This window comes from Nuphar pumila, chromosome 10 (genome assembly GCF_984573655.1).
Source record: "Nuphar pumila chromosome 10, dmNupPumi1.hap1.1, whole genome shotgun sequence".
NCBI lineage: Eukaryota > Viridiplantae > Streptophyta > Magnoliopsida > Nymphaeales > Nymphaeaceae > Nuphar > Nuphar pumila.
Genome location: NC_143258.1, coordinates 31040528 through 31063346, shown reverse-complemented (window position 1 = coordinate 31063346; position 22819 = coordinate 31040528). Strand labels below are relative to the sequence as shown.

The window sequence follows — 22819 nt, the reverse complement described above, 5'->3', positions numbered from 1 at the left end:
AAGACTCAAATTTTCAAAGAAAAACTAGACGAATTAGATTTGGAAGAAAGTTCGAGTCGAAACTCGGATTTTCTAGACCAATTCTTGAATTTGAAGGAAAGAAAATTAGATGAATTGGATTTGAAAGAAGATTCCAGTCGGAACTCGGATCTTCTAGACCAATTCCTGAATTTGAAAGAAAATTCGAGTAGGAACTCGAATTTTCAAAGGAAAACTAGACGAATTGGATTTGAAAGAAAATTTAAGTCGAAACTCGAAATTTCTAGACCAAATTTTGAATTTGAAGGAAAGAAAATTTGAGTCAGAACTCAAATCTTTAAATGAAAACTAGACCAGTTTGGAGTTTATGGAAAGAAAATTTGAGTCAAAACTCGAATCCCAAAGAAAAATTAAACTAATTCGGATTCGAAGGAAAGAAAATTTGAGTCGGAATACGAATCCCAAAGAAAACTGAAAAATTCGAGCTGTAACTCAAATCTTTGAAGGAAAACTATACCAATTAAAGGAAAGAAAATTTGAGTCGGAACTCGAATCCCGAAGAAAAAACTAGACCGAATCAGGATTTAAAGAAAAGAAAATTCAAGACGAAACTCGAATCCCAAAGGAAAAACTAAACCGAATTAGGAAGTTGGGTTGGAACAAAAACTTGAGGCGGGGCTCGAATCGTTGAAGGAAAACTGGACCAACTCAGAAGTTGAATTTGAAAATTGGCTTGAAAGTTGAATTTTGAAAGCTTGATTAGTGCAAAGACTGAATTTTGGAATAGTTCGTCCAGTATGAAACTGGATTTTGGAAAAGTTCGACCAGTGTGAAACTGGATTTAGAGAGTTCGACTAAGTAAGAAACCAGATTTAGAAAGTTCAACCAATAAAAACTGGATTTGGAGTAGGCTTTAACCCAAAGGTTATTTTTGATATGATCGACAAAAATGGTTTTGATAAAAGACTCAACCCGAAGGTCGGATTTGGAAAAGACTGGAGTTTTGAAAGTGCTTGTTGATTGTGATGGAAGATTTTCAATCTTCACCCTCACGATGATCTGGCGGGGTCTCAGGATTTGTCCCTTATCTTGAATGGGTAATGATTTGATGCAAATGCAAATGGATGCAAACAAACACAAATGAATGCAAATAGATATAAATGAATAGTGAGAGATTTTGTTTGATCCCGCCTGCATACAGGACATTTTGAAGTAAAGACAAATTTTCAAAAAAAAAATGCCCTAGTGTAACTGGGGAGTAAAACATTGAACAAAAGGATAAATAATTGGTATTTGACGAACGCTCTTTGAGGGTAGCAAGGGAAAGATTGACGCTACGTTTCTTGATTGATTTGGGAGGTACTTTGAAAGATATCACTCCTCGCAAGAGGACATTTTGTAAAGAAGGATAAATACAAAAGATAGCGCTAAGTTATGAGAAAAATTTATTAATGTAATAAAGAAGAAGAATAACAAATCGTTAAGAGAACTGAGACTACATTGCCCCTTCAAAATGACAAAAGCAGAATGAAATAAATGATATAGCATTGGTGTCATCCTTCTTCTTCGTGTCTAGAAAGGATGTTGGCAGGATAACTGATTGATTCTCTAGCTTGCTTCAAGTAAGAAGTTCTTCGTCGATGCAATCCTGCACAATGTTCTTGAAGACAAAACAATGTTCTAAGTCATGCCTCAATGCTCGGTGGTATTTGCAAAATTGATCATTCCATTTTTCCAGAGCAACAAAAGGATCAGCGGCCTGCGAAAGTTTGACCATATCTTTTGCGAGCATGTATGCGAGAATACTCTCGAGTGTTTGATTTAATGGAGTAAACTTGCGGTCATGGCTCCACCCTTCATGCTTTATCTTTTGTTGAGTGCTTGATTTTTGCTGAAACTTAGTCAGGACAGTCGACGGGTTTTTTTCTCCGTCCTCAACGAAGAGATTCTTGTCAATGCAGTCTTGGATGATATTTTTTAGGATGAAGCAGTTCTCGATATCATGTCTCACTGCTTGATGAAATTTGTAGAACTGATTAAAAAATCTTTCCATGATCGTAGGAGGATCCGTGACTCTTGAAAGTCTTACTAGTTCTTTGGTCAGCATACATTCAAGGACTTCTTCGAGCGACTGATCTAAAGGAGTAAACTGGTGTTAATAATGAAGATGCCCCAAACATCCTCTTGTGAATGGTGTTCAAATTTGGTGTTGGGGCACTGCCAACTCCATTCCCAACGCAATGTTTTGGCAACACCACTGCTCCAAAACAGCAGAGAGCACTGGGAGAAACCACAACACAGCTCTGATTCAAAGCTCCCAAAGGCTTAGTGATTTGAAGAAGTGATAGAGCAGATGTAGGGCTTTCAGTTCATTATTCCAGCAATGAATATACATTCTTTAGGACCAAGATTGGTGTTTTTATATTAAATCTAATACATTAGCATTGAACATTGAAAGACTGCAGCAAGATCTTAAAGATATTAAAGTTCTCCCCAACGAGAGAAAATGGATGGCTATGGTGGAAGTAGCTCCAACTCCAAATCGAAACAGGATTGTAGACCTAAATGCGTCTAATTAGACAATAAGATCAGGCAAGGTTAGCAGTCATACCTTTTGTTTTGGAAGCATAAACCTCAGGGTTGGATTCATTCCTGTGGATCAACGCATTGTAATGAATTTAAAATGTAATGGTGATATAAAATTTGAAAAGAGCCATAATCCCAGCAAGTTTGTACAAAGTAAAAAACAGTTCTCACCGAGCAAACCACTTAATAAATAACAGAAAAACTTCTTTTTTTCCTTTTTTTGACAGGCAAGACGGGAGCTAAACCCTGTAGGATTCAAACCCGAGACACTTCAGAAACGATAGCCTCCTCAGTAATGACAATGCAACCTAACCATCAACAATCTCATTCAACCCCAAGAACATAAAAACTTTAAAAACCAGAATGCTTAAACATCCAGATCTGCATCCAAAAACACCTAGAATATTTTCAATTTTCTAAAGTGCACGTCACCTTGTGTACGCTTTAGGAGCAGCCAGTGCACGTCACCTTGTATAGGGACGTTGCAGGTTCAAAACCCAATGGTATAGTTGTATAACTGGTAGGGATCGGGCTAACCCCAGCTTGCCTTTAAAAAAAAAAATCTGCTAGCCTGATTTGGCAGATTCCACATCTCATCCACAAAGCTAAAAATGATGGAATGATATGGGGCTCATAGCAAAATAATTCTATCATACCTCAGAAAACCAATGAATAGGCAAATTTTCCAGCAAAACAATTCTATCATACGCCAGAAACCCAAGGACTTCCACAGATTCTAACACTTCCTACCAACCACCATTAATAAACAATAAACCAAGTAATCACGTATACAACCAAAATTCTTCTTTAAAATTTAACAACAATAATATTTCAACAATGCGCAAAGATTTTCATACACTGGATTCCATTAAGCTTGACAAATTCAGAAAGTCTAATGTCTCAACTCTTACGTTTCACATGTTTACTGGGAAGACAATGCTTCTGTAATCTCTACTTGCCTTTCTTAAGATTGCATGAAGGGCATTTGTACTGCTTTATGTTCTCAGCTTTGGCTGGTGTTATCTTCACACACTTGCCATGGAACCACCTCTCGCAGATGTCACACCCAATCCAAAACTCGTCCGCATTGTAGTTGCCTCCACAACTTCCACAAAGAGTCTCACTGTGTTCATCTTCTTCATCATATGCATCTCCATCATCTGTTGGCTTTGAACTATTTTTTACCATCCCATCACTTGAACGCTGCAGAAAGTCAAGCAGTCAAATTTTCTTATCAATCTAAAAACCACAACAATGTTACAGTTGCCAACCTTTGTTGATGGCCTTGGTTTGCTTCCACTATCTGCACTGAGCTTTTCCTTTGCAGGCTTTCTTTCTGACACAACTTCAAAGACGGTCGGCAGATCATTGATCATGCTGAACAGACGCTTCCTACAAATATGAACCAAGTGTACGAAGGATTGATACAGAAAAGAAATTAAACATGAAAGAAAATCACTTTACAAAGCACAATTACTGCTAAGGTTTATATATATATATATATATATATATATATATATATATATATATATATATATATATAGGTGGTAGCTGCCTACCACTTTTCTGGCCCACTGCCAGCCTACTGGGATTTTGAAGGGTTTTTCAATGTTTTTATTGAATCTGACCGTACAGATGTGTTCTACATGCTTGATTTTATAGGAATCGACTGTTGGATCGTCCGATTCCGAAATGCAGATAGGTTTTTATAGGGTCTAAAATAAACCGTTACAATTTTTCATAAATATTCAAGGCTTCAAAATTCATGTTTTTTATTGAAAAACATGATCCAAGTGTCATTTCCTAGCAAATCTACCATGTCGAACACATTTGCAGGGCCAGATTTATGAAAAGCAACTTGAAAAGACTGGTAGGCTGGAAAAGTGGCTACCATTATATATATATATATATATATATATATAGAGAGAGAGAGAGAGAGAGAGAGAGAGAGAGAGAGTAGGTGGTAACTGCTTACCGGGCTTTAGAAGGATTTTTTTTTTATTTCTTCTAAAATCTGATCATAAATATGTGATCTACATGCTTGATTTTATAGGAATCGACTTTTGGATCGTCCAATTCCGACATGCATGCAAGTTTTTATATAAGATTTAAAAATCAACCGTCTACAATTTTCAAAAATATTCAATGCTTAAAAGTCTTTTTTATTGAAAAAGCATGATCTAAGTGTCATTTCCTAGCAAATTAACCATGTTGAACACATCTGCATGATCAGATTTGCACGAAACAACCCGAAAACACCTATTCACAGGTGGTAGGATAAAAAAGTGGTAGGCAGCTACCACTTTTCCTATATATATATATATATATATATATATATATATATATATATATATATATATATATATATATATATATATATATATATATAAAATCTTGATTTATGTAATCTAGTCTGCAGAAGCAAAATCTAACCTTCAGGTAATGTTTAGCACGTTCTATTTACTATTTTCATGTGTTAAAGTTGACTTGGGCTAATTTTCGACCATCTTATCTTTATGAATTGTGAGCTGACGATTTTTCACCATCTTGAAAACTGATTAATATGGCATATTGCAGCATAGCATAAACGAACCACGTTAAACATGCAAACAAGAGTATGTATAACCGCATGTTGTCAATGGTTCGGAGCCATGATAGATTTCTCATATATATTGTTCTATTTACTATTTTCATGTGTTAAAGTTGACTCCTGATATATTGGGCTCATTTTCAACCATCTTATCTTTATGAATGGTGAGCAGACGATTTTTCACCATCTTGAAAATTGATTAATATGGCATATTGCATCATAGCATAAACGAACCACGTTAAACATGCAAACAAGAGTATGTATAACCGCATGTTGTCAATGGTTCGGAGTCACAATAGACTTCTCATATATATATATATATATATATATATATATATAGAGAGAGAGAGAGAGAGAGAGAGAGAGAGAGAGAGAGAGAGAGATGAGTAGCTCTTAAAACAGTTTGTCTTAAACCATCCTAAACGGTTCTTGGAAACATAGTTTCATGTGTTTTTTGCTTAATCATAACCCCTAGATACATTTATCATTACTTATTCACCAAAAAACCATGCTTTGGATCAAACTGATTCGACAAGAAACCTTGATTTGTATTTGAACAAATTTTTGTGCAATATGAACTGTCAATTTTTTATCGCTCTAAATACACATCTAAACACCAAAAATGTTTAATCTAATACATGTTCTCTACTAAGGTATACAGACTACGTCTACAAATTCAAATAAAACAAACACCTGTAACCTTGTCCCTTGCCATTTAGGATGGTTTACTCTCTCATATAAAGAGAGATTAGCAGGTTAGTAGCACACATGCCCCAGCCAAAATCATATGCAAGGGGCATGTAACAGTGAGGAAAAAAATTACATTTAAGAAAAATTGCTAGCACCCTCTATGAACCCAATGATAGTCATAAATTATAAATCTAGTTCATTGTGTTGAGAAACGGCAGCACAATAAACCATCTAGAGCAGAGAGGCATTGGTTCAACCATGCAGTTAAGTGTGAAGGCCTAACCTAGACAATTTGGAAGGCCTGGAGTGTCGGTGATGGACATAAGTGGCATCGACATTGACACTCTGAGACACGATTTTGGACACTTTGAGTTTCTAGGTGAGCAACCGCGAAAATGAACGTCCTGAACACAACTTGGACACTTGAATTTTTAGATTTATGTGTTCTCGAAAATAGACACATCAATGCTGACTGACAGATCAACACTTTTTGTCTAACATATGGACAATTCATTATTTTTGAAGTGTACATTATATATACATGTTTTTCATTCTTATGAGTTGAAAATGCTGAAGAACCGTGATGCCTGGAGGATGGATTTGTCTTTAAAGCCTTTATGACTAGAATCTGGATTGAAAGTTGAAACACATAAGATGTTACTTTTGCCTTCAATTACAAGTATGAAGTATCTCGGTCTTCATGATTGGTTTTTGAAATTAGATTTTCATATCTCAAGTATCAACAGTTACCAAAATTCAATGAGGATGAATATGCATTTCATAATTGATTTATATATATAGGGAAATGGAAACCTACAAAATGGGCATGGTGCTAAATGAACTGTCACCTGGGTAGGGGTGCGGGTGCGGGTACGGGTACGACATAGAAATTTCAAAAAATGTGGGTCCAGGGACATGGCTATATATATATATATATATATATATATATATATATATTAAATATCACATAAATATAAAATAAATTCAAAATAAACTGAATATAATATATATATCTAAAATATATATTATATACTGAAAATATAATTATAAATTAAATACAAACTTGTATGTACGGAGGCTAAAATGGCATGTCCGGGTGTCGACGCGCATCAACATGGGGATACGTGTGTTGACACGGGTACAGAGTAAATGAAACATGCTAATGGATTTTCGGTGTTTTTTCGAAATTCTGACCCCATGTGTTCAGCATGATTGATTTACTCGAAATCAACACTTGGATAATGCATTTTGGATGAAAAAAAATGGTATTTGGAACCTGAAAATTTATAAAAATTGTAGGCCATTGATTTTTGAAACCTTATAAAAACCTATCCATGCATCGGAATCAAATGCTCCAAGAAGAGATTCCTATAAGAATGAGCATATAGAGCACCTGTACGGTCAGAATTTCGAAAAAAAACCAAAAAGCCATTAGCATGTTTCATTTGGCAGTGTGCTCATTTTGTAGGTAAGTGATTCCTATAAAAACGAGCATATAGATCACATTTGTACGGTCAGAATTTAGAAAAACACTGGAAATCCAACAAAATGAGCACGCTGCTAAACAATACATGCTAATGGATTTCTAGTGTTTTTTTGAAATTCTGACCGTACAGATGTGATCGATATGTTTGTTTTTATAGTAGGAATCACTTCTAGGAGCATTTGATTCTGATGCATGGATAGGTTTTTATAAGGTTTCAAAAGTCAACTGCCTATAATTTTCATAAATTTTCGACGCTCCAAATACCATTTTCAATCATGCTGGACACATCTATGGGGTCAAAATTTCGAAAAAAAACATCGAAAATCCATTAGCACGAGTCATTTAGCACCGTGCCCATTTTGTGGGTTTTCATTTCCCTATATATATATATATAATGTGTGTGTGTGTGCACGCTAAAGCCAATTGTACCTGCAATCTTGTAGAAAAATGTCTTTTTTTTCAATTCTTTTGTAGATCAAACCCTACAAATGTGATCTATATGTTTGTTCAGTAGGAAATAGGATTTGGATTGTGTATATGTAACATGTAAATAGCATGCTAAGTCCATCTATGTGGTCCGATCTATATGAAAATGCATGAGGTGAGATTGAACATACTAATACAGATGCATCCACACCAAAGACTTCATAGCTCCTAAACAGTTTTATCTCCCAAACAACCTTTACTTCAAAAAAACATGGTTAGTCATTTTTTGCTAATCTAAACCTGTAGATGTCTGACTAAAAATCATTCCTTCGGATCCAATTAATTTAACAAGAAACTTTGATTGAGAGTCTTTGCACTCTCTAAAAACATCTAAACATGAAAAGTACTTCATCTAAAGCATGTTTTCTCCTTAGTAAATTATATAGAATACACCTATAAGTTCAAATCAAACAAATACCTACATATATGTTTTTGAATCCATTTAGGATGGTTTAGGAGATAAGACTCTTTAGGACCTATCTTCCAATGCTCGCCATGTCTAACACTGTACCCATCAAGGTTGTAAGTATCGTATCGTAACCCATATCGGTTAAGCCCAAAATAAGATACGTATCGTATCGTATTATAAAAAATCATAAATTTCGAAAAAATAAAATAAAATCTCCTAAAAAAATCATAAGAAAATAACAAAAAATCTACAAAATCATAACACATGAAACAATGATAAAATGCACAAAATGCAACCATAAAATCATATATGAAGCATTTATGTCTCTATGAAATGCATAAGACATCATCAAACATCAACTATCTTACAAGAACAATGCAAAATATTAAATATCTTGCAATTAAGAACATGTCACAAAACTAATACTTTCATATTACATAAAAAAAATATTATGGCAATAGTTGTACTCAATTTCACTCATTACTTGAGTGCCCCATTGTCATGTCGGATCATCTGATGTCATCTTTGTTGGAGTGGAGCATGATTTCTACATTTTTCGTGTTTACATACTCTTCACAGTATGCCGGATCATAATAAAGATTTTTTTACCTTAACCCACTCCCTTGAGTGAAAAAAATAGTGAAAATGCACTTTTACTTTAGCAAACCGCAAAATCCCTCTCCCTTGAGTACAAATCCTCAAAATCACTTTCATGAGTCCTAGGGTGCATGGATACCTCTATAATGGCTTCTACACAAATGAGGGAGTCGTTCTTCAAGAGGTGTTTAAAACTAAAAACTGAAAAATTACGATTCAGCCATTTTTAAGTGTGTTGACCTTGTATCATACGATACACAGTATCGTATGATACAGGCTTGTATCGTACGATACAGATATGATATGAACTCGTATCACGATACGAGTGTGTATCATATCGACATTCCTCATAGTAACGATACATACAACTTTGGTACCCATATTCGACATTGACACCCATATAGTTATCTAGGTAACAAGTAAAAAGGCTTACAAATGTGTTTAATTAGTCGTTTGAATTACTTGTTTCATGTGTAGTATAATAAATAGGTCTCTATTGTATTACATGGTATAATGCGGGTACTAACATATTTTGTATTATTGATGTATAATGCAAAACGAAAACTATTGTTTGATCTGCCCACTTGCCTCTTACTTTATTTGCTAGAACACGGTGACGAAGTCCCCCAAAATCACAAAAAGACTGGTATTGCTGAGACATTGGAATGAAAGCTCACCCATCAGCTACAAATTGAACTAAACAAAGGTCAAATAAACAAACACTTCTAGTAAGTTTTTCTAAATTTGTTACAAAATCCACAAACATGCAAATAGTATGGGAGTAAAATTAGAATAGAATGCTTGAGTTTCGGTTTGTATTTCTTAATGTGTTGCGTTATTGGTTTTGGGATTTGATTATGTATGTTTGATCTTGGTCGGATTGGAGCCATGGAGAAGATCCAGGTAGATTGATTACTTTTTCATGTACAATTGTTTGTATGGGTAGGTATGAAGCAAAAAAGTGAAGCTGGAACACATAAAGACACTTGGGAAAATCATGGTGAGCTCCTCACTCGCTTTCTTCGAGTCTTGCCTTGAAAACAAGGCAAATTTAAAGGCAGTGCATGAGCACATGTTTATATGTTTTTAGGTTTGGCTTGTCTGGATCAAGTCTTGATTGTAATGAGTTCAAGCCCCACATGGGTTAATAGCTAGGGTATTTTGAGAATATTATGCTTTGTATTAGTAGCTTCTAGTGTAAGCAAGAATGATTAGTGTTAATTAGTAATTTAGAGAGGAAGTTAATGAGATATATCATACATTACATGGAAAGCCAATATGGAGCTTATAAGGGGTTTGGGTTCAATGTATCTCATTTGTATTAGCTTCTACAAGAAGCCACATGTAATATCACGTATTTTTCCATGATTTCTAAAATTGAAAAATATAATTTTTTAATTATATATTTATTCAAAATTGATAAAATCATTTTATTGGTGACGTCAACAGGGTTTGGGTGTGGCCCAGAGCCCATTGACAAGACCTAGTTGAGCTAATTGTAATTAGAGAAATTTTTCGTTTTTAACCTTTAAATTCGAGCAAAAATCGAGAGAAATTCAGCTTAAATTCAGGCGAAATTCAGGTATGAGCACCATTATTTTTCATTGAAATAATGATCGCATTGGCGACCTGTTTTTCCGAAATTGGATTACGGTTGGCCCGAAAATCACATTTTTCAAAAATGACCAGCCTCTATTTTGACACTTTCTGGATTGGATCAGATTGGATCCGCTCTATTTGATCTGGACCCAATCCAGGATCTATATTGACTAGGATCTAGTTCAAGTAGGATCCATGTGGATTTGGATATTGAATCAAGATCGCGATCTGAAATTCATCCACGACTATTTTAAAACTTTAAATTTAAAATAAGATGAGGTAGGGTAGAGTTTTACCTGGGGTAGAACTCTACCCCATAGAGGCCTTCTAGAGGGGGGTGACACCCTCTGGAATATTTCTTAGAATATTAAATAAAATAAATAATTAATTAAAAAGATAATATATAGAAAGTAGAGTAGAGTTCTACATGAAGTAGAACTCTACCCAACTAAGTCTTTCTAGAGGAGATGTCACCCCTATTTAGAAACAATTAAAAGAAAATAAAAATAAAATAAAATATTAGAAACAAATATAAAGAGTGTGGTATCTCCCTCTCTCTAGAACTCGTGTTCTAGAGAGAGAAAGAGTTAGAGAGAGTGTGAGATAGAGAAAAAAACCAAGGGGAAAATCGTGTGGTGTGAGAAAGGGAAAAAAAGAAAGAAAGAAAGAAAGAAAAGAAGGAGAAGAAAAAGAAAAATAGTTCTTTTTCATACATCCATCGATTTTTCCGAGTCTTTTCGATCTTCGATCAAGGTACGGGTTTCTCTCTAAATTCTTAGAGGCCAGAAAATATGTATAAATCGATTTATGTATAGGCACTTTAAAAAAACTTGAGTGCGGGGGTGCGGGGATGATTATATATATATATATAAACAGTTTTAAGTTAACATTACGTATGTGTGTGCATTTATGTATATATATATATATATATATATATATATATATATATATATAGATAAAAATGGACTTGATTAGGGTTAACTGAATCTACTTTTGGATAGAAATGGACCTCAATGTGGTTGACTTCACCTAACACAAAGGAAACTATGTCCAAGTGTCGCACCAGCCTGGGTGCGGTGTCCTGTTAGAAGAGTCTGTGTTATATAGATTATGATTAATGTACATGGATCAACCAACGTGCTGAAAATACGTATTTTTCAGCATTGGCCAACCCGTGTACATGATTTTGACCATGTACATGGATCAACCCCAGTTGGATTAGTAAAAAATTCTGCATAGTTAATTGAGTACATGAATTTGGTCATATACATGTTTAGATTGATGTATGTATTCTTTTTGAGATGAAACATAAACCTGAATTTGATTTGATCAACTTGCAATTGTGCAAATCATATGCATAAATCTGAAAATAAATTAGTTTTTGCATGATTGTAATAATATGCATGTTTGGTTGTTTATGCATGAAATTCATCATGATGATGTGTTCTGCAAGTGTCTAGTTGCATGAGTATGTGCATGGCTTAATGTGCATTCATTTTGTGTGTTTTGAATATATGTTACAAACATATTTGGAAACAATGTGTGTTGCATGTTCACTGAAATTTTGCAAAAGATGCATAAATTACTTTTGAGATGTCTTGGTGGTCAGATGCGCACCACTGCGAGTCGTGTAGGTCAGGAGCATGTGTTGCTCCAACTGTTGATTTTATTTATGCATTGCAAAATTAATTTCTGGAAATTTATTGGTTTTTCAAAGTTAATTGCATTATTAAAATTTGAGGGTCATGGCTCGAAATTTTTTGGTTTTGCATGTTGATTTGCAAAACGGTTCTTGTGTAAAGAACTTGAAAATTTATTTAAAATGATAAAAGAGACCTAACATTGTAATTAATTTTCTTTCTTATGTTCCTTTTACAGTGGGAATCTTGGATGGCAGTCGTGGGGGACCGTGAGGATACTAAAACTCCATGTGTGATTGTGATCCCTGAACCCGATATGTGGTGGCCAATGACTAGCTTCAACTCCACCAAATAAGCACCACCAATCTTTTAACACAATCACGATCTCACATGCACTTAAATAGGAATTGCAAAAGAGCTTCAAGTCTTTTAAATTTTAAGTAGCATGCTTTCCAATGCACCAAAAACAAATTCAGCTTGATTGCCCAGCTTTGATACCATGAAAGGAAATGAGAACCTCCAACAATGTTCTCCAAATCACCAAAGAAGTTACACAAAAGAGCCACAATAAGATCTACCGAAAACACCACAAAGAACCACAAAATAGGCTCACACACAACACCCACTCAATGGGCACACAAGGAACACTCACAAATAAAGAATATTATTTAATTCAATCCTTAATCCATGCAAAAAGCATTACATTTGGGAGGGGGTTTCACCCCTTTATATACACAAGCAAAGGAGTCTCCAAAGAGACATTGGGAAAGGCCCCACGGCTCTAAATAGGGTCGTTGGACCTTCCCAACATCTCTTTGGTTTGACTAGTAAACATTTGTTGATTAGTTTGATTCTAACCAAAAATGTAAAAAGTAAAAAATAAGCTAACCTAGTTACTAATCCTAGTTACACACACACACACACACACACACACACACACACACACACACACACACATATATATATATATATATAATGTACATAATACATATACATTTTTTACCGATGGTGATGGTGGGTGGTGGGGAGTATAAAAATAAATTTTCTCTTGGTAGGAAACATTCCTCCATCCCACCCCCCCATGGAGGAATGTTTCCTATTAAAAAGTGTACTTTTTAGAAAAGCTCTCTCAGCGAAAAAGTCTCTCTCGGTTTGAAGGGTGGGAAAATCCATACAGATTTTCCATTTTGCATCACTTTTCCTACATCTTTCTCGCTTCCAAACGTGCCCTAACTGCATGAGAAAAGAAAAGGTAAAGTCCTTCTATTTTAGAAGAGAAGCATCTCACTGATTCAATGAAGTTGTAACAATGACTCTGAATAGAGGAGAATTGCTTAAATAAGATTTTATCCTAATTTGTAAAGAATTGAAGAAGTGCACCCACTAGAAGTTTAAAAATAATTTGTGTGGCCAATGATTAGCCAATATTAAGAAGTTTGAGCATAGTAGCCAATTGAGTTCAAAGATGAGAAAAGGAGCCAGAGGAAGAGGTGGGACCGTGGGAGCAACATGTCAAAAGGAGCAACCTGAGTATTCCCTGACACCAAATTTCATTAAGACAGTGTCAGAAAGGTGCAGATAAAGGATACCAGGTGGTCAAAAACAAGCAAGGAAAGACCTTTCACCAATGCAGGGAAGCTCTATCAGAAATTGCATTTTCCAATCAAATACATTTTCCATCAGTTGACAGCCACAAGTACTGTAAATAAAATAGCGCTACCCAATCTTTCAGCGTGTGTGTGTGTGGATATGTGTCTGAGGACAGGCGCACTAAGCACATAAATCTTTTCTACGTTTAACCTTTTTTAGTTGAAGTTGACATAGCTAAAGCACCATTCAGGTTAATCAAAATGTTTTCTTCCTAATAAAAGGAACACAGGAATTTATCCTGATGATTTACAATCAAAAGACTTGAAGCTTCGACAAGCACCTGAAACATCAACAGAAGCAGCACATCATGACTAAGTGATAAACATCACAATTTTCTTTCAAATGTCATAATATCATTAGCAGCTGCCAAGCATGATGCCGAAGCCGAGAAAAGAAACATGTATATCATGCATGGAACATCAAAATAATCCTAAAAGATTGGCATTTTCCACATTCTTTCACAGCATCTAGAGGAAAAAATATCAATCTGACTTTTTTGTCCTTTTCCATTTTCTTATTCTTAGAAGTTAGATCTTAGAGAAAAGGAGAGAAAACATAAGCAAAATCCAGAATAGGAACTCAAAACTTGAGGTAGTACAAAAAAATGTAGACGTTAAAACAGCATAGAGAGAGAGAGGGGTGCGTTTTACCTCTCATTACGGTTAAAGCGAGCACCATGATAGAAAGCAACAGAGAGCAACCACGAGTCACTATGTACAGCAACAAGAGAGAGCCAATCCTTCCGATTCATTCCATCCCTTGCAAAATTAATCCCAAGTGCAGGCTCCGGGAGCTCCGGAGGGACTTCCTCCGCCGGGAGATTCACTTCCCACGACTGATCCGGATTTCCATACAGGCACAAATTCTCCTTATCTACATTCACGATCAGTCAACTTTCCACGAACAAATGAAGAGAAAAAAAAATTGTTGCACAAAATGCTCCAACTAAGAAAAAGGAAAACCCTAACAAACGCACAGATCTACGTAGACGTACGAATGAAATGAAACAACTAACCGGGGTCGCAGAGCGAGTAAAATTCATCAACATCTGAAAGATTGAAAACATCAAAGAATTAAGAAAAACAATCGGAAGACGAAAAACTTCAAAGAAGGAAAATAGATAAAGATCTCTGGACATTACCGTAAGTTAAAGCCCGGATGATTCCTGCACGACGGCCGCTGTAGTCCTTGAATATTTCTTCGACGCTGCGAGGGTTCGACGAAATGGAAGCCATCTCCATGCACCTTGTTTCTCCCCTCGGTCTTCTTCTTGTTCAGTTCCTCTCAACAGGAATTCGGGGAGATCGAGAGCGAGAGATAGGAGACGAAGGAGCGAAGCATGAGCCCCACTCCCTGGGGTTCTTTCCTTCCTTCCTTCACAGGACGACCACCATCGGATCGGAAAATGTCGATCGAATTCCTATACGCCTTAAAAAGGAAGGAGAAGAAAGAAAGAGAGTAAGAACGAACGGGGGGAAATTGCTTTTTTGGCTTTTCGGGAGCACCCTCCTTACTCTTCCGATATTACCACCTAACAGACGCTTGCCTTCTTATCTATTTTAATCTCTCTCTCTCTCTCTCTTGACTCCGTCGCTTGGCGCAAAACGAGCCGCTTCTTTTTTGGGGTACGGCTGGTAAGCATCAAGCAAAAAGTCTGTGGGAGAACCCAGCGGGTTTCGAACTCAAGACACACACACCTAGTTGTGACTTAACCATCCAGTTAGTATGAGCCCAGCGTCCTGTAGCTGCGTTCTTTGAGGGCATGTTTGATGGCTAGTTCTGTGCGTTTCATAGGACAAAAAAGACGTTTAAAACATTTTTTTTAACAAACATTGGACACGGCGGAGCATCCGCCTCATTCAATATATACTGCAATTGTCGATCCACCTTTCAACACCAACAACAGGATAATATTCAGAACAAGGAGATACCTAAGAAGGTAGGTGTTGTACTCATTGAAAATAAGATGCGAGAGAATCGTTTACGGTGGTTTGAACATATTCGGCGAAGGCCTAATGATGCTCCAGTTAAAAGGTTGGAGTAATAGGAAAATATATTAGTTAAAACTTAAAAGAGGTCAGGAAAGGATATGAATGCTTTGAACCTCATTTCATGTGGAATACCCAAAATGAATTTTTTTTTGGTTCATATCGCTGACCCCAATTGTTTTGGGATGAAAGGGTAGTTGTTGTTGTTTTATCCACCTTCCCCTATTACAAAATTAACAAGAACTAAATGGACAAAAAAAAAAATCGTGCATCAAAGGACACGCCAAAAACAGTACTCTCTCCTCATTTGTGCTGAAACGGGTGCCCTAACCCTATGTGAGCCCCATTCTTCTCCTCCAGAGTCCCCCAGGAGGTCTCAGATGCATTTTCCCTCTCTCGACTCTCTCGAAGCCCTAGATTTCTCATTCCCTCCATCCACTCCTCTCAATCGCCCGGTTCCTGCATTCGGGAGCCCTAGTTCTCGATCCTCTCCTTCTTGATCGTCGGATTAGTACAGGTACGCCGTTATATTTCCGTCGTTTTTTCTGTATTTTGTCATCTTTTGCTTGTTTTCCATAGTTGGTTGTGACGATTCTCTCAATGGCTCCAATTCTGTGAATTCTGGGGTTCATGGGTGCGCTTAGTGGTTTTTCTTCGTTTACGGATTCTAGGGTTTTGGATTCGTGGGCGAAGTCCATGGTTTTTAGGGTTGGGGATTGGGGAATTCGTGTGTTTTGGTTCGTTTGAAGTGGAGTGACCTGAATTACGATTTTTTTTATGTTTTGCGATGAATTCGGAAACGTTTGATTGGATTTGGATGGTGGCTGTCTTGGTTGTGTTGTGGGGGAGGTGTCTGTGTCTCTGATTGGGAGGAGTGAATTACATTGTGGTCCGCATTTGCAAGATATGTCTATGAAGTATAATTCTTTATGTTCGTGGCCATTTGAGTTGATTTGTTGGTACATTGGTGCTTCAAGCGTCAAGGACATCTTAAAATGTTTCGTACTGTGAGAGCAGTGAAATTAATGTTAAGTAATCAAATGATTAAGGTTTATATATATATAAATGGTAAGGTCATCCTAAAAAGTGTCCGACATTCAACACAATAGTTTGATCTGTTTATTGTTTACTAACTAATGAAAACAGCCTGGAGTTTGATTTTCTTTTCCATTCCTTTTTCTGCTTGGGGTGATATCATCTTGTTTATTTCTTGGTTTTTAGCTGCTCTTATGTTTGGTGGATCGGCTTAGGGCACAGGCATGATCTTGATTAATACATGTACTTGAAAGTCCTATACATATTTTTATTACCATTGTTCTCACATGTGAAGGCTGGGAGTGCTCTTCCCCTCAAGGGAATAGCTATGGGCGATTACATGGTGCATGTCTACTAGTCTTTTCTGTTGAAGCAGACCAAGAAAATTTGTTTCCTCTACCAGAATTGCATTTGCCAAGTGATCGAGGCATGGATGTGGTAAATCTGATTATCTGCATGAACTCAGAGTAATGCATTTGGTTAGGGGGCAAATATATGTCGCAAAAAGGAATTGTATTTATTGTAAAAATATCGGGGGATTAATTGCTAAGATTATTGTGGGGGCCATGATTTCTAAGAAATCATTTTACACTTTTACAAGTGGCAATGCTAGACACCTTTTTAAGCCTATTTTGTACACCTCTTTAGAAATTGGCAACACATGGAGGACAAGGGTTTAATGAATACATCTGCAATTGGCTTTCTCCAAAAATGAGCAATAAAGGTTGATCAAGCTTTATGTGTGTGTATATATATTCATGTTGCACTAGATTAGTGAAGATGGCTACAACAATGTTCTTTTAATGTCCTAATGTAAAAAAAGTAGATTCACAAAAGTTTAACTTATTTGACATTACTTAGACCAACAGTAAGATACAACATTTCTCTTGCTCTTAGTTTTCTTTAGCTTGTTACAACATTCTGTCAAGATGGCTAGATTATACAGTGGACTTTTCTTGTAATGTTGGTTTACAAATTTATGGTTATGTAATATATTCTTTTTTTGCATGTTTATTATAATTCAGAATGGCAAAGGTAATGGGTGAGTACAAGAAGTGCAGCCAAGTTCAACTGAGAAAATGCAATGAAGTACACACCATGTGGACTTCTTATTTGACTACATGATACCTGCAATGAAATGCTCTTGGGGATTGAAAGAGAAGGCCATGAGGGTGGTGGCAAGTTAGATGAAGGAGAAGATTGGAGTCGAATTTACCTTAGAAAAAATAAAGAACAAGTTGAAGCGTGCTAGACACAACTTGACAATAATAAACAAATTCTTAAATGCACCGGGCTTTGGATAGGACGCTAAAGTGAGGATGCCTTTGGCAGATACAAAAATATAGATCGAGTGTATTAGGAAAAACCCAACATGAAAGAATTATCAAAAACCTGAAAAATGGCGATATTTTGAATAGGCAGTATGAATTCATGGTGAATTAACTGCTATAGGCAGTTATAAGTCTATTCAATCATAAGTACAACTACCACCACCATCTACCATCGATCTCGATCTGAAGGAATTGAACTTATCAACAAAAGTTTCAGGTGATGAGACACCCATGAATAGCTCGCATGCTAACAATTTTCAACATTCCATAAACCGACATTCAACTAAAGGAAAGCGCAAAGTATGTAGTAATGATCAAATTGTGGAAATGCTAAGTAGCATTTTCAAGTATGTGAAGACCATTAGCGATCAATCTTCATGCACTATGATCAAATCGTATAATGCTAGATTGAAAGAAATGTTCAATAATGGTGAAATTACTTCAAACGCAAGCGTGAGGGCATTGGAGTTAATGATAGTACCTGAAAATGGAGCTTTGTTCCAGAATATAGATCCAGAATGTCGGATTGATTGACTGGATTTCAATTTATCACCCAATATTTAGGTATGTATTTGCACAAGTCTAAACTTATGTTGATTTATTGATATTGATCGTTTTGTTAAATGTTTCTCTATTAAAATGTTGCATGTTATAACATTGTTACATATTCAATATACATGTTTATTGCAACCATATTACATACACTACAAGAAAAACCCTTGTTAGCATCGCAAATTTGCGACGGATTAGCGGGAAGAAACTATCCGTCTCTAACTTTCGAAATATTTGGGAAATTAGTGATGAAAAAACTTCTATCGCCAATCCGTCGCTACCACTACAAAAAAAATGCTAATTAGAGACAGAATTAGCCAGGGAATTTAATCTATCGCTAATTAGCGACGGAATTAGCGAGGAAAATATTCTCTCGCTAATTTTGTCGCTAATTAGAGACGGATTAGCGACGGAAAAATTCCTTCGCTAATTTTCGATTTAAACTGTCTCATCTAAAGCGCAAAATTTTCCCTCTTTCCTCGGTTGAAAGGTTTTTTTAGAGGGTTGGGCGGACAATTTTTTTAGAGGGATTTTGCTCTTGTATTCTCCACATCTGAGTACTCTGGGCTGTTTTCTGTGGTGGTTGTGTTATGTTTCAGGTGGTGGCATCGGATGAACAAATGCCTATCTACAAGCTTCCGTCGAAGATCCTCTGTACAGTGATCAACATACGATTAAAGGTCTGATTCTTCAGATCTTACACTCTTTCTCTTTCCTTCGGCGAACAGTTTTTCCACTATTTTTTGGTTGATTTTGCAGGCAGAGCCGGATACAGATGAAGTCTTTGCTCAGATGACGTTGGTTCTAGAGGCAACGACATGTGTTTAAATTAGGGAACCAGGTCGGGCTGGGACGGAAAAGCAGGGAACCAGGTCGAGAGGGTGCTGGAGAGCACGCCGGAGAGTGCGTCGGAGAGTGTGCTGGAGAGCATGCCGATTTTGTGCAAAAGACCCCGCAGTGGTGGGCCGGGCCGCTCGGGTGCAACGCATGTGTGGTGCGGTACAAGTCCGGCCTATAGCTGTCGGAATACCGCCCGGCAGGGAGCATTTTTTTTTTAAAATTTAGCGACAGATATTATCCGTCGCTAATTTAAAATAGTAACATACTCGCGACGGATCATGTTCTCGTTAATCTGTCGCATATTAGCGACGAAAGTAGCGATGGATAAGTTCTATCGCTAATTAGCGACTAAAAATTTGCGATGGACGTTATCCGTCACAAATTTGTCGCTAAACACGTTAGCGACGGATTAGAGACGTATTAGCGATGGATAGCGTCCGTCGCTAATCCATGTTTTTCTTGTAGTGATATTAAATAATATTGATTTTTGTCACACTCATGATATATATTGCACAAGTCAATACTCATGTTATATATGTTTGTTCAATCATGTTAAATATTCATAATGTTGAATGTTATTCATATGTACTTCTTAGATTTTATGCATGTTACTAATGTTAAAACCTCAATGATTTTATTTGTATTTGCATAAGTATAATGAACCCTAATTAATAACTTATCTACTTAGTCACCATGGTGGTGTTGATACTTTTGTTACATAGTTTGAGAAGGTCGCGTAGGGCAATAGTTCATGATTCTTTACATAGTGGTCATGATTTTGTGCGTGATTGCATGTTGGGTCATCAACGCAATTGTTTTGACCTTTTATGCATAGAAAAAGACACTTACATCACATTATGTAAAGTCTGTTCAGAAGTGAATTATTGCAAGATGCCCGTGATGTAGGTATTGAAGAACAAGTTGTAGTTTTTTTATTAACAATTGGCCACAATGAGCAAAATATAGCATTGCAATATGTGTTCCAACACTCAGGACAAACAATTAGCAAGTATTTTAATTTGGTTTTAAACGCGTTACTTAGCATTGGTCATCATTACATGGGGACTGACACAGTAATGATACCCCAACAAAATTTATGAGAAAACTGAGATTCTATCCATATTTGAAGGTAACCGAGATTCTTTACTTGTAATATATATATATATATGTGTGTGTGTGTGTGTGTGTCTATTGACTTACCTTTATTTCTTATAATATGATTGCTTGAAAGTTATAGATGGAACACATATTCCTATAAACGTATAAAGGTGAGAACAAATGAGGTTTCAAAATATAAAAGGGTGGTTGTCACAATTTGATATGTGATTTTACTACGTGCTTGCTGGGTGGGAAGAAAGTGCAACAGATGCAAAAGTATTGTATAGTGCACTTGATGATCCTGACCAGCCTCTAGTAATACCCAGAGGTATAGTGCATACATTACATTGATTATTGTACATAGACAAATATTTTTATTTACATCATAAACCAAATGTGTGTTTATAGGCAAATAATATCTTGTAGATTTTGGATACCCAAATAATGTTGGGTTTTTTATTCCACACAAAGGATATCACTAGTATTGTATAGTGCACTTGATGATCCTGACCGACCTCTAGACCTCTAGTAATACCCAGAGGTATACTGCATAAATTACATTGATTATTATACATAGACATATTTTTATTTACATCATAAACCAAATGTGTGTTTATAGGCAAATAATATCTTGTAGATTTTGGATACCCAAATAATGTTGGGTTTTTTATTCCACACAAAGGATATCGCTAGTATTGTATAGTGCACTTGATGATCCTGACCGGCCTCTAGTAATACCCAGAGGTATAGTGCATAAATTACATTGATTATCGTACATAGACAAATATTTTTATTTACATCATAAACCAAATGTGTGTTTATAGGCAAATAATATCTTGTAGATTTTGGATACCCAAATAATGTTGGGTTTTTTATTCCACACAAAGGATATCGCTACCACTTGTGAGAATCTAATGCACCTGGTGCAAAACCAATTGAAAAAGCAACAGAGTTATACAACCACAACAGTTGAACGTTGAACGTGTTTTTGGTTTGCTCAAAGCATGGTTTCCAATTTTAAAGTGCCAAATAAAATATCTAGTTCCCACTAAAGTTGAAATTGTTCATGCAGTATGCATAATACATAATTTTGTATTAGAAAATAACCCAAATGCCAAACAATTCACAATTGACAATGATGAATATACGTTGGTTCATGAATCTGAGGAAGAAAATTCTACAACAGTAGTTACTCGTGGTTGCAACAATGACATGAAAGATGCAATAACAACTCAAATGTGGAATGATTGACCACAGATTAAGTATATTTCATGATTTTATTACATTTTATATAAGTTTCATAATTACAATGTAGAATAATTAGCAAAATTGATGATTTGTTGTATTATATGGGTGCAACAAGACGTGCAACAACTAGAGGTGCATGAAAGAGCTACTACACGGTGTTCGAGATGATGATGCATTTGTTTTGCCGTGATATTATTCTGGATTTTGTGTTTTTTCCTAGTATATTCATGTTTTTTTATTCTCTTACGTGCTATTATACTCTCAGTTTGCATAATTTGGATTTATGATATTGTTGATATTTTAATGAATAAAATGTATGTATTTGAGAACGCAGGGATGTACACTTTGGAGGTTTTTTCTTATTACTTCCACAATTTGCTTGGCTGCAACATCTGCTGGCAACCCACGACAACAACTCAAAGCCATTTCAGAAGTCATCAGGCTTATACTTTCCAATGATAAAGAAAACACTGGCATTTCCCTTGAAACTCTCAGTCAAACAGGATAGAGATATCAATATATTTAAAGCAAACTCTGAAGAAAATTTGTTTGTTGATCAGAGAGCTGATACGAGGACACCACTTGGAAGGCATTATGTTAGACTGTAGAATATCGTGCCCGGTGAGTTAATTCTGTAAGCCCATATGCCTCTTACACACTTGATGCATGTCACTTACGACTTTAGTGCAATGTATTTTTTTTGCTTCTCAATTGACTTTCTCGTTTCTACAATACACCGTTTTGCTATTACTCCAAATTTATGTCTACAAACTGGGCACCGTGAAAGCAAAGTAGGAAGCGACTATGGTCATTTCAAGCAGCTCACCGCTAGGTTGTTATTAGTCTTTGAGCAGGAAAGAAATTAGGAGCAACAAATGGATCTATAAGGTCAAGAGCCATTCAAATGTGTTAATCGAGCTGCAAATTGGTCTACAAAGGTGTTTGCGTAACCAATATCAACGTATTAATTCCTGTTTCTTCTATTTACTAATAGCATCATTAATAGTTGGATGAA

The 22819-nt window shown here is 36.1% G+C and overlaps 1 protein-coding gene and 1 long non-coding RNA gene across 2 annotated transcripts; one reads left to right on the top strand and one right to left on the bottom strand.

Moving 5' to 3' along the window:
• Positions 1-3357: 3357 nt before the first annotated feature.
• LOC149826601 (PHD finger protein ALFIN-LIKE 2-like) lies at positions 3358-15252 on the bottom strand. The gene is made up of 5 exons (XM_090018899.1): positions 14854-15252; positions 14728-14760; positions 14363-14585; positions 3837-3957; positions 3358-3768 (listed from the first exon to the last, which is right to left on the bottom strand). Exons 1-5 carry the CDS (start codon positions 14951-14953, stop codon positions 3517-3519), a joined length of 729 nt encoding a protein of 242 aa, XP_089875025.1. The 5' UTR covers positions 14954-15252; the 3' UTR covers positions 3358-3516.
• Positions 15253-16030: 778 nt separating this feature from the next.
• Positions 16031-22514, top strand: LOC149826600 (uncharacterized). Its single transcript, XR_016435090.1, has 2 exons — positions 16031-16217; positions 22139-22514. It is a non-coding gene; the product is annotated as an uncharacterized LOC149826600 (long non-coding RNA).
• Positions 22515-22819: the final 305 nt, after the last annotated feature.